At 49.4% G+C, this 12,743-nt stretch overlaps 1 protein-coding gene across 1 annotated transcript in view; it reads right to left on the minus strand.

Moving 5' to 3' along the window:
- Window positions 1-12,743, minus strand: part of LOC142186809 (attractin-like protein 1) — a gene marked incomplete at its 5' end in the record, with an annotated part of 174,907 nt that overhangs the window by 145,597 nt on the left and 16,567 nt on the right. The window contains 6 exons of the mRNA XM_075261373.1: window positions 322-535; window positions 9,978-10,159; window positions 10,238-10,370; window positions 10,930-11,048; window positions 11,213-11,424; window positions 12,347-12,431. Coding sequence (XP_075117474.1) covers window positions 322-535; window positions 9,978-10,159; window positions 10,238-10,370; window positions 10,930-11,048; window positions 11,213-11,424; window positions 12,347-12,431 — 945 coding nt within the window. The remainder of the gene's footprint in view (window positions 1-321; window positions 536-9,977; window positions 10,160-10,237; window positions 10,371-10,929; window positions 11,049-11,212; window positions 11,425-12,346; window positions 12,432-12,743) is intronic.

Below are 12,743 nucleotides of genomic sequence, written 5' to 3' on the forward strand. Positions count from 1 at the left end.
ATTTCTATTGTTCTTAGTTCTGTTACTATGGAAAGTTGTAAAACTCCAGAGCTGAACTCACTATTCTGCTGGTGCAGTCACTCTATACATATAGTAAATTACTGATCCTGTATTATACGCTCACTGACGATTGGTCCCCAAAATGCAAAGCCATAGGGCTGGATAATGGGGAGGAAACACCTTAAACTCGCCTTCAGTTCTCCTGTCACAGGTGTCAGCTATGGGGTTTGCACATACGTCACTATTTATGGGGATGCTTCTGCGCCTGTATATTACTGATCTGTTACCTGTGACTCTCCATTATGGATGTATTACACCTACCTACTGGCTTCTCACACACCAGGCCATCAGTCATGGCAGTGCAAGGATTTGCCTTGAGTCCAGCTACCTCTGCCCTCTCCAGGTAGGCGCAGAACCCAGAGTCACTGGGCTCTCCAGGTAGCCACTGCAGGGTGGTGTTAGTGAACGGGCACATGTCTTCCCAACCCCAATATGAAACATTGATCTTCCGTAATCCAACCCAAGGAGAGAGTTTCTGTAAAAGAGAAGAAAAATAAATAAATTGTGACACCAGTTACATCATCACTCACAAGATATATGTTATATTATACAGGAGGTGACATCACTGCTCTCTAGATATACAGGAGGTGACATCACTGCTCACCAGATATACAGGAGGTGACATCACTGCTCTCTAGATATACAGGAGGTGACATCACTGCTCACCAGATATACAGGAGGTGACATCACTGCTCTCTAGATATACAGGAGGTGACATCACTGCTCACCAGATATACAGGAGGTGACATCACTGCTCTCTAGATATAAAGGAGGTGACATCACTGCTCTCTAGATATAAAGGAGGTGACATCACTGCTCACCAGATATACAGGAGGTGACATCACTGCTCACTAGATATAAAGGAGGTGACATCAGTGTTCTCTAGGTATACAGGAGGTGACATCACTGCTCTCTAGATATACAGGAGGTGACATCACTGCTCACTAGATATACAGGAGGTGACATCACTGCTCTCTAGATATAAAGGAGGTGACATCACTGCTCCCTAGATATAAAGGAGGTGACATCACTGCTCACCAGATATACAGGAGGTGACATCACTGCTCACTAGATATACAGGCGGTGACATCACTGCTCTCTAGGTATACAAGAGGGGACATCACTGCTCTCTAGATATACAGGAGGTGACATCAGTGTTCTCTAGAGTTGCTGGCGGTGACATCACTGCTCTCTAGATATACAGGAGGTGACATCATTGCTCTCTAGATATACAGGAGGTGACATCAGTGTTCTCTAGATATACAGGAGGTGACATCACTGCTCTCTAGATATACAGGAGGTGACATCAGTGTTCTCTAGATATAAAGGAGGTGACATCAGTGTTCTCTAGGTATACAGGAGGTGACATCATTGTTCACCAGATATACAGGAGGTGACATCACTGCTCACTAGATATACAGGAGATGACATCACTGCTCTCTAGATATACAGGAGATGACATCACTGCTCTCTAGATATAAAGGAGGTGACATCACTGCTCCCTAGATATAAAGGAGGGGACATCACTGCTCTCTAGATATACAGGAGGTGACATCACTGCTCTCCAGATATACAGGAGGTGACATCACTGCTCTCTAGATATAAAGGAGGTGACATCACTGCTCTCTAGATATAAAGGAGGTGACATCACTGCTCACTAGATATACAGGAGATGACATCATTGCTCTCTAGATATACAGGAGATGACATCACTGCTCTCTAGATATAAAGGAGGTGACATCATTGCTCTCTAGATATAAAGGAGGTGACATCACTGCTCTCTAGATATACAGGAGATGACATCACTGCTCTCTAGATATAAAGGAGGTGACATCACTGCTCTCTAGATATAAAGGAGGTGACATCACTGCTCTCTAGATATACAGGAGATGACATCACTGCTCTCTAGATATAAAGGAGGTGACATCATTGCTCTCTAGATATAAAGGAGGTGACATCACTGCTCCCTAGATATAAAGGAGGTGACATCACTGCTCTCCAGATATACAGGAGGTGACATCACTGCTCACTAGATATAAAGGAGGTGACATCACTGCTCTCTAGGTATACAGGAGGTGACATCAGTGTTCTCTAGGTATACAGGAGGTGACATCACTGCTCTCTAGATATAAAGGAGGTGACATCACTGCTCTCTAGATATACAGGAGGTGACATCACTGCTCTCTAGATATAGAGGAGGTGACATCACTGCTCTCTAGATATACAGGAGGTGACATCACTGCTCACTAGATATAAAGGAGGTGACATCACTGCTCTCTAGGTATACAGGAGGTGACATCACTGCTCACTAGATATACAGGAGATGACATCACTGCTCCCTAGATATAAAGGAGGTGACATCACTGCTCTCTAGGTATACAGGAGGTGACATCACTGCTCACTAGATATACAGGAGATGACATCACTGCTCCCTAGATATAAAGGAGGTGACATCACTGCTCTCTAGATATAAAGGAGGTGACATCAGTGTTCTGAGAGAAGTGATGTCACCTCCTTTATATCTAGAGAGCAGTGATGTCATCTCCTGTATATCTAGAGAGCAGTGATGTCATCTCCTGTATATCTAGAGAGCAGTGATGTCATCTCCTGTATATCTAGAGAGCAGTGATGTCATCTCCTGTATATCTAGAGAACACTGATGTCTCATCCTGTATATCTAGAGAACACTGAAGTCACCGCCAGCAACTCTAGAGGACACAGATATCTCCTATTGTATATCTAGAGAACAGTGATGTCATCTGCTGTATATCTAGAGAGTGTTCTCTAGAGTTGCTGGAGGTGACATTACTGTTCTCTAGATATACAGCAGGTGATATCATTGCTCTCTAGGTATACAGGAGGTGACATCACTGCTCTCTAGATATACAGGAGGTGACATCAGTGTTCTCTAGATATACAGGAGGTGACATCACGGCTCTCTAGATATACAGGAGGTGACATCACTGCTCGCTAGATATACAGGCGGTGACATCACTGCTCTCTAGGTATACAAGAGGGGACATCACTGCTCTCTAGATATACAGGAGGTGACATCACTGCTCTCTAGATATACAGGAGGTGACATCAGTGTTCTCTAGAGTTGCTGGCGGTGACATCACTGCTCTCTAGATATACAGGAGGTGACATCATTGCTCTCTAGATATACAGGAGGTGACATCAGTGTTCTCTAGATATACAGGAGGTGACATCACTGCTCTCTAGATATACAGGAGGTGACATCAGTGCTCTCTAGATATACAGGAGGTGACATCAGTGTTCTCTAGGTATACAGGAGGTGACATCACTGCTCTCTAGGTATACAGGAGGTGACATCACTGCTCTCTAGGTATACAGGAGGTGACATCACTGCTCTCTAGGTATACAGGAGGTGACATCACTGCTCTCTAGGTATAAAGGAGGTGACATCACTGCTCTCTAGGTATACAGGAGGTGACATCACTGCTCTCTAGGTATACAGGAGGTGACATCACTGCTCTCTAGGTATACAGGAGGTGACATCACTGCTCTCTAGGTATACAGGAGGTGACATCACTGCTCTCTAGGTATACAGGAGGTGACATCACTGCTCTCTAGGTATACAGGAGGTGACATCACTGCTCTCTAGGTATACAGGAGGTGACATCACTGCTCTCTAGGTATACAGGAGGTGACATCAGTGTTCTCTAGAGTTTCTGGCGGTGACATCACTGCTCTCTAGGTATACAGGAGGTGACATCACTGCTCTCTAGGTATACAGGAGGTGACATCACTGCTCTCTAGGTATACAGGAGGTGACATCACTGCTCTCTAGGTATACAGGAGGTGACATCAGTGTTCTCTAGAGTTTCTGGCGGTGACATCACGACTCTTCAGTGATCAGTTACTTTGGGCAGCATGTAATACAGATATTGGAGGCGGTATATAACGTACAGCTCCATACATCTCCACAGTAGAGGTTGCAGCTAATCAGCCGCTCTTCATGAACATCTCACTTCCCGCTGAGAATCATTTTATCCAGAGAATAATCCGGCATTCTGTGATTCTGCCGCGCTGTCTGACATTCCTTTTGGCGTGAGTCGCTGTATCAGTTCCCCGCCGTGCGTCTTCTCATTAGGCTCAGTGTATTATTTATGTGATAATTTCATTTCTAAATTCTTAATAAACCCGAAATTCAGTTTTCTCTTTTCGTGTTGAGAAATTTGAGGACCGCAGCGCCTCACAAAATGAGACAAAACGTTCCATGGAAATCACAGACATAAAGGGAGAGGAACTTCTTAAAGGGGCGGTGTCACCAGGAAGAGCCTCTGTGATGTCAGTCCCTACGTAAAGGTCCATCAAAGCTGGTGATGCAGCCCCATTGACTAACTGGCCCCTATATGTGCAGCAGTCAGGGGCCCCACCCTGAAGCATCAGGTCCAGGACAATCCAGACTTGTTCTAGTTGTGATAATCCAGAATATTCCTCTATTTTGATGTTGTCCAAGGATTATTATGCCACTTTTTCCCTGTTCTCCATGATCTGCAGTCTTGTTTATTTCTATGGTTATAAATCCGCTGTTTTCCTAGTCGTAAAACCTCGAGGCGGCAGCAGCGGCCATATTCCTACTATTGTGATGACCTTGTAGCAATGTCTGCAGAGCGATATTTTAATGCCAGACGTAAAATGATCCCTGACCGAGGAGTGAAAGAAGCGGCAGTGAGCGCGGCCCCCAAATTACCTACAGTTACGCCATTTACCTGCAACAGCTGGGAACGATTTACTCATTGTTACTTAGTTTTATCCAATTCTGGATGAAATCCAATTTGGAGGCCACTGCAACTGACCCAGCTTTCTCTGATTCCTGATTGACAAATAGGTCAAAATTCATGGTCATGGGAATTTGGGATAAGAAGCAGACTACGCCCCTGGAAAGCTGGGTGACATTCACTACTAGAACTGAAACTGTAGCCATATTGATTGACACCCGGCTTTCACTGTCGCATGGATATTTATGTACACATAGAAGAACTTGGACGTCATCGTATAACAGCAGGTGGAAAAGCTGGGTGACATTCTCTGACAGAACTAGAACAGCCATATTGAATGACACCCAGCTGTCCAATTTGTGACTGATACATGGATAGCTATGTATTGATATGAGAACGAAGATTGCCTATGTATGCAGTTATATAGGAGAACTACTATGGCGGCCGCCTCTCCTGGTACATGACCCGTCAACCACATTCACAGAGCAGAACATGTTCAGACAATATCTGATGTGTAAGTTGCGACTTCTACTTCTTCACACCTCAGGGCCGTTTGCCAACATCCAGACGGATGGCTCGGCCGCTGATTTCCGGAATAATCCTATTGATTGGTCTCGGTCACAGTGTGAGGCTGCGGATAATGGCGTCCATTTGCTTCGGTTGTAAAGTGCATTACGACTTTGAGCGGTGACTGTCCCTTGCCAACCCCGAACCTTCATCTGCTCTTCATTTAGTGATATATCAGCAGCCAAAACACCATAAGAGCAGATCAAGACGACAGACGAGTGTGATGAATCATTTATCAGGATGGCCAGAGCCACCATATTAGTAGGGGGACAGCCAGGATCTTGGGCAACTTCTCAATGTCAATGATGACTTTTTCTTTTACATACACAAGGATTTGAGGTGATTGTCCTGGTGACTGACTTGGGGTGATGGGCCTGGCGACTGGAGATCAGAGGGCCCCAAGCCCCCCATGATATAACTATACATCCCAGCTTTCTATAGAAACAGCTGCAGCTAGGGTTGTAAAAAGGCTTTCAAGCATCAGGGGGCACCACAAGGGTCCGAGCCACTCAGCATGGCTACCAAAGAGTGCCCAAAATGACAGACAGCTGACAAAAAAATTATAAGTGCTGTCAGACTGTCACATGAATGTGTGATGTGTCCCTGACCTACTGGGGCTGCCATTGTGTAGGTTCACCACTCTATGCAGTTTACCTGTCATCGGAGCACAAAGCGACAAACACGGGAAGTTACAGCATTTATAATTACTAATGCACATTAGGTGAAACCCGCGACTTCAGGTGACTACTTTATATGCATGAGGGCGCAATGACAGAAGAGGATCAGAAGAGGAGTCTGGAGAGGGGGCAGAGGGGACTAGAGAAGGACAGAGGAGTCTGGAGAGGAGACAGAGGGGACTAGAGAGGGGACAGAGGACTGGGGGAGGACAGAGGAGTCTGGAGAGGGGACAGAGAGGACTAGAGAAGGATAGAGGAGTCTGGAGAGGGGACAGAGAGGACTAGAGAAGGACAGAGGAGTCTGGAGAGGGGACAGAGGAGTCTGGAGAGGGGACAGAGGAGTCTGGAGAGGGGACAGAGGGGACTAGAGAAGGACAGAGGAGTCTGGAGAGGGGACAGGAGTCTGGAGAGGGGACAGAGGAGTCTGGAGAGGAGACAGAGGGGACTAGAGAGGGGACAGAGGACTGGGGGAGGACAGAGGAGTCTGGAGAGGGGACAGAGAGGACTAGAGAAGGACAGAGGAGTCTGGAGAGGGGACAGGAGTCTGGAGAGGGGACAGAGGAGTCTGGAGAGGCGGCAGAGGGGACTAGAGAAGGATAGAGGAGTCTGGAGAGGCGGCAGAGGGGACTAGAGAAGGATAGAGGAGTCTGGAGAGGCGGCAGGGGGGACTAGAGAAGGACAGAGGAGTCTGGAGAGGGGACAGAGGAGTCTGGAGAGGGGACAGAGGAGTCTGGAGAGGGGACAGAGGGGACTAGAGAAGGACAGAGGAGTCTGGAGAGGGGACAGAGAGGACTAGAGAAGGACAGAGGCGTCTGGAGAGGGGACAGAGGGGACTAGAGAAGGATAGAGGAGTCTGGAGAGGGGACAGAGGAGTCTGGAGAGGGGACAGAGGAGTCTGGAGAGGCGGCAGAGGGGACTAGAGAAGGATAGAGGAGTCTGGAGAGGCGGCAGAGGGGACTAGAGAAGGATAGAGGAGTCTGGAGAGGGCACAGAGGAGTCTGGAGAGGCGGCAGAGGGGACTAGAGAAGGATAGAGGAGTCTGGAGAGGGCACAGAGGAGTCTGGAGAGGGGACAGAGGGGACTAGAGAGGGGACAGAGGACTGGGGGAGGACAGAGGGGACTAGAGAAGGATAGAGGAGTCTGGAGAGGGGACAGAGGAGTCTGGAGAGGGGACAGAGGGGACTAGAGAGGGGATAGAGGACTGGGGGAGGACAGAGGGGACTAGAGAAGGACAGAGGAGTCTGGAGAGGGGACAGAGGGGACTAGAGAGGGGACAGAGGACTGGGGGAGGACAGAGGGGACTAGAGAAGGATAGAGGAGTCTGGAGAGGGGACAGAGGAGTCTGGAGAGGGGACAGAGGGGACTAGAGAGGGGACAGAGGACTGGGGGAGGACAGAGGGGACTAGAGAAGGACAGAGGAGTCTGGAGAGGGGACAGAGAGGACTAGAGAAGGACAGAGGAGTCTGGAGAGGCGGCAGAGGGGACTAGAGAAGGATAGAGGAGTCTGGAGAGGGGACAGAGGAGTCTGGAGAGGGGACAGAGGAGTCTGGAGAGGGGACAGAGGAGTCTGGAGAGGGGACAGAGGAGTCTGGAGAGGGGACAGAGGAGTCTGGAGAGGGGACAGAGGAGTCTGGAGAGGGGACAGAGGAGTCTGGAGAGGGGACAGAGAGGACTAGAGAAGGACAGAGGAGTCTGGAGAGGCGGCAGAGGGGACTAGAGAAGGATAGAGGAGTCTGGAGAGGGCACAGAGGAGTCTGGAGAGGGGACAGAGAGGACTAGAGAAGGACAGAGGGGTCTGGAGAGGGGACAGAGGAGTCTGGAGAGGGGACAGAGGAGTCTGGAGAGGGGACAGAGGAGTCTGGAGAGGGGACAGAGGAGTCTGGAGAGGGGACAGAGGAGTCTGGAGAGGGGACAGAGGAGTCTGGAGAGGGGACAGAGGAGTCTGGAGAGGGGACAGAGAGGACTAGAGAAGGACAGATTAGTCTGGAGAGGGGACAGAGGAGTCTGGAGAGGGGACAGAGGAGTCTGGAGAGGGGACAGAGGAGTCTGGAGAGGGGACAGAGAGGACTAGAGAAGGACAGAGGAGTCTGGAGAGGGGACAGAGAGGACTAGAGAAGGACAGAGGAGTCTGGAGAGGGGACAGAGGAGTCTGGAGAGGGCACAGAGGAGTCTGGAGAGCGGACAGAGGAGTCTGGAGAGCGGACAGAGGAGTCTGGAGAGCGGACAGAGGAGTCTAGAGAGGGGACAGAGGAGTCTAGAGAGGGGACAGAGGAGTCTGGAGAGGGGACAGAGAGGACTAGAGAAGGACAGAGGAGTCTGGAGAGGGGACAGAGGAGTCTGGAGAGGGGACAGAGAGGACTAGAGAAGGACAGAGGGGTCTGGAGAGGGGACAGAGGAGTCTGGAGAGGGGACAGAGGAGTCTGGAGAGGGGACAGAGGAGTCTGGAGAGGGGACAGAGGAGTCTGGAGAGGGGACAGAGGAGTCTGGAGAGGGGACAGAGGAGTCTGGAGAGGGGACAGAGGAGTCTGGAGAGGGGACAGAGGAGTCTGGAGAGGGGACAGAGAGGACTAGAGAAGGATAGAGGAGTCTGGAGAGGAGACAGAGGGGACTAGAGAAGGATAGAGGAGTCTGGAGAGGGGACAGAGAGGACTAGAGAAGGATAGAGGAGTCTGGAGAGGCGGCAGAGGGGACTAGAGAAGGATAGAGGAGTCTGGAGAGGGCACAGAGGAGTCTGGAGAGGGGACAGAGGAGTCTGGAGAGGGGACAGAGGAGTCTGGAGAGGGGACAGAGGAGTCTGGAGAGGGGACAGAGGAGTCTGGAGAGGGGACAGAGGAGTCTGGAGAGGGGACAGAGGAGTCTGGAGAGGGGACAGAGGAGTCTGGAGAGGGGACAGAGGAGTCTGGAGAGGGGACAGAGAGGACTAGAGAAGGATAGAGGAGTCTGGAGAGGGGACAGAGAGGACTAGAGAAGGATAGAGGAGTCTGGAGAGGCGGCAGAGGGGACTAGAGAAGGATAGAGGAGTCTGGAGAGGGCACAGAGGAGTCTGGAGAGGGCACAGAGGAGTCTGGAGAGGGGACAGAGGAGTCTGGAGAGGGGACAGAGGAGTCTGGAGAGGGGACAGAGGAGTCTGGAGAGGGGACAGAGGAGTCTGGAGAGGGGACAGAGGAGTCTGGAGAGGGGACAGAGGGGACTAGAGAAGGATAGAGGAGTCTGGAGAGGGCACAGAGGAGTCTGGAGAGGGGACAGAGGAGTCTGGAGAGGGGACAGAGGAGTCTGGAGAGGGGACAGAGGAGTCTGGAGAGGGGACAGAGGAGTCTGGAGAGGGGACAGAGGAGTCTGGAGAGGGGACAGAGAGGACTAGAGAAGGACAGATTAGTCTGGAGAGGGGACAGAGGAGTCTGGAGAGGGGACAGAGGAGTCTGGAGAGGGGACAGAGGAGTCTGGAGAGGGGACAGAGGAGTCTGGAGAGGGGACAGAGGAGTCTGGAGAGGGGACAGAGGAGTCTGGAGAGGGGACAGAGGAGTCTGGAGAGGGGACAGAGGAGTCTGGAGAGGGGACAGAGGAGTCTGGAGAGGGGACAGAGGAGTCTGGAGAGGGGACAGAGGAGTCTGGAGAGGGGACAGAGGAGTCTGGAGAGGGGACAGAGGAGTCTGGAGAGGGGACAGAGGAGTCTGGAGAGGGGACAGAGGAGTCTGGAGAGGGGACAGAGGAGTCTGGAGAGGGGACAGAGAGGACTAGAGAAGGACAGAGGAGTCTTGGAGGATTAGGAGGGGTTTATTACACAGCATTTGTACATTTATGTGCACTGTGCCCGTCCAGAATAAACCTCTTCTCATCTGCACAGTAAAGCAGTTGTTTATTGTGCAGACTTGTACAGTGTGGTGGTGTATTGTGTGCTGGTATATTGTGAGGTGTGGTATCTTCTCACCTGTACTGTATACTTTTGCATTTCATCCAGCACAAAGTCCACCTCTTTTGGGGTGGTGAGGGAGGCGAGGCTACCGCTCAGGTTGTGGCAGTACACTCGGGCATTGTCGTAGCTGTCGCGGCTGGAGTTGATGCGCAGGCAGGCGTCTCCCACGTGGCTCCATCCTTCTCCACATAGGTGAGCTATGAGAAGAGAACAAAGTCAGCCCCTCCTGCAGAGTGTTTAGCCAGACACAGGATCACTGAGGAGGTGGCACTCACCGGGCAGAGCTTGGCACTCCTGCTGACGCTGGTCCCACTGGCAGTTCAGGTTGAGGGAGCAGCTTTTGCAGCTGGTCAGTTTGTTGCAGATCTGCTCATTCCTCACGTAACATTTCACATAATTCTTCACAGACTAGAAAGCAGAACATAAAACCAATAATTGGGGACATACAGAATACAGAACCACAGGGGGCAGTACATAACCGCAGTGCAGGTAACACGGCTCACCCCTAGGACTCTAGCACTACAACTCTCAGCAATGCTCACTTATTTCTATGGGAGTTTTGAGAACAGCTGATCCCCTACACCAACTGGTAATAATGTCTGCAGAGTGAGAAGATAAGAGCACCAGGAAAGTTGGGTGACATTCAATTCTGAAGACGTGGCTGTGGCCATACTGATTGCCACTCAGCTTTCCCTGACTACTGAATGATGAATGCCTACGTATGTTCTTATATGAGAGAACTAATACGGTGGTCATGTCTTCTGGCCAGACCACCCTGATCCACTACACCAGCTGAGACTTGTAGTTTGACAACAGCCGGAATACTGAAGGTTGCTGATTTCTGACCTAGAGCACTGCTAAGGCTCTCGGCTGTTGTGAAAAAACAACTCCCAGCATGCCTGGAGAACCAAGACATAACAATTATATATAATTAACACATCTATATCATTTCTTTGCTCCGCCTCACCATGCTGCAGTTGCTGCTCAGGGACATGCACTTCTTATCATCGCACCACTGGCAGCCATTGGTGTTGGCGGTGCAGCTGGCGCAGTCTGTGTTCTTGTAGCATCTGTCGTCTGCTGGCGCTGCAGAGGAGGGATGAGAAGACTAGGCATGTTACCTCACAATGACAGGTACACAAGTGACCACATGACAACAGAGCAGAGCTAAACCAATAAATGGAGACTGCAGCTCTGGAAGTGACTTGTGTATAAGGCATGATGTAACTTCAGACAAGTGCCAGACTTACCAGATTTGTTGGTACAGTGAGCACGGAACAGGCTGCTGCTGGTATGCGCGGTCTCCCATGAGACACAATGGCCCCTGTCCCATAGACAGCAGATGCCCTGTACAGCGTTGGTGCACTGCTCCTGAGTATGGAAGGCCTCACAACTTGGAGGTTTGTACACCAAGATGTCATTGAGGAGAACACTGGAGAAACCACCAAATATGAACATGGACCTGAAGGGGTGAAGATGAGCGGCCATTACAATGTGAAGAAGAAGATAAATTCCATTTCTATGTATAACTGTGTATGTGGCACAAAGACCTTTACTAAATGAGAGGATTCTTCACAGTAAGAGCAGTAAACTACAAAAACTGCACTTCTGGGCACTGTAGAAATGTGTAAGTAGAGACATCGTCCTATAGAAACTTCTGGATTGACAAAGGCTTGGGGGGTAAAATAGCTGATCCACAAATATTTGTGACTTAATTAATGATATTCCTCGCCGCCTTCTGGATAATTCAGGAAAAATACTACACAAGCTCTCAAAAGCGTAAACCTGGAAAACAGCCGGAATTAGGGATTTATTTGCTGTAAGGAGGAGATCACACTACCGTGACTAAAGTCCGCTGCCATCTTCCACCATAGGATGACAGCAAGGTTAACGTCAGGGTGAACTCCCCCTGAGTGGAGTAAACTATAGGTAGCTCTAGATACACTCAGGAAAGGATTGGATACGGCACAATACACCGGCTGTGTCATATACACCACTATTAAATCACGGATCTACATGACTGACAGGGAAAGATTCTTTACTGTTACATTCATATAATGACATTCATACAGAGTTTTTTTGCGGGTGGATTTTTATGGTGTAATCCGCCTCCCAGTTCTCACATTCATTTATTCAGGAGTCAGGCAGATTTTTTCCTCTAGTTGATTTTTTCAGCTAGAGGGAAATAGAAGCGTCAGGACTTATGTTCAGGCTTGTAAAGCGATTGAAATGAATAGGAGGCAGATAAAAAAAAAGCCTCTGTAAGGAGAACTCCGCCTGCAAATGGGTCCTGACACTATTTTTTTTTTTGCTCTGAATAAATACACCAGCAAAAAACTTTGTGTGAACACACCGGTATAAGAAGATGCAACATGACATCTTACCCATTACTGACTACAGCCGAGTGGCCAAACCGGTTGACGTCACGGTGCAGATTCGGCTTCTGCAGAACTTTCCACTCATCACAAGCTGATGAAGAAATAAAAAGGATGAATGTTAATAATCACAGATAGTATTACCGAGCATCACCCTGTGTGGACTGTAACAGAACTCCTAAATGACAACTATTACCAGTTATTATAGATTATGCTACTCTGGTTACAACTAGAGCTGCATTCACACTTCTGCTGGCAGAGTTGGCTTTCATCCATCAGATGACTGCTGTAAAGACTACACGTCCCAGAATGAAAGTCACCAGACACTGAACAAGCAGGGAATTCTGGGACCATTTCAGCTCTTAAGTGACCCCCTGACGGAGCCAGTGTGGCGAAACGCGTGTCG

This window comes from Leptodactylus fuscus, unplaced genomic scaffold (genome assembly GCF_031893055.1).
Source record: "Leptodactylus fuscus isolate aLepFus1 unplaced genomic scaffold, aLepFus1.hap2 HAP2_SCAFFOLD_120, whole genome shotgun sequence".
Classification (NCBI taxonomy): domain Eukaryota; kingdom Metazoa; phylum Chordata; class Amphibia; order Anura; family Leptodactylidae; genus Leptodactylus; species Leptodactylus fuscus.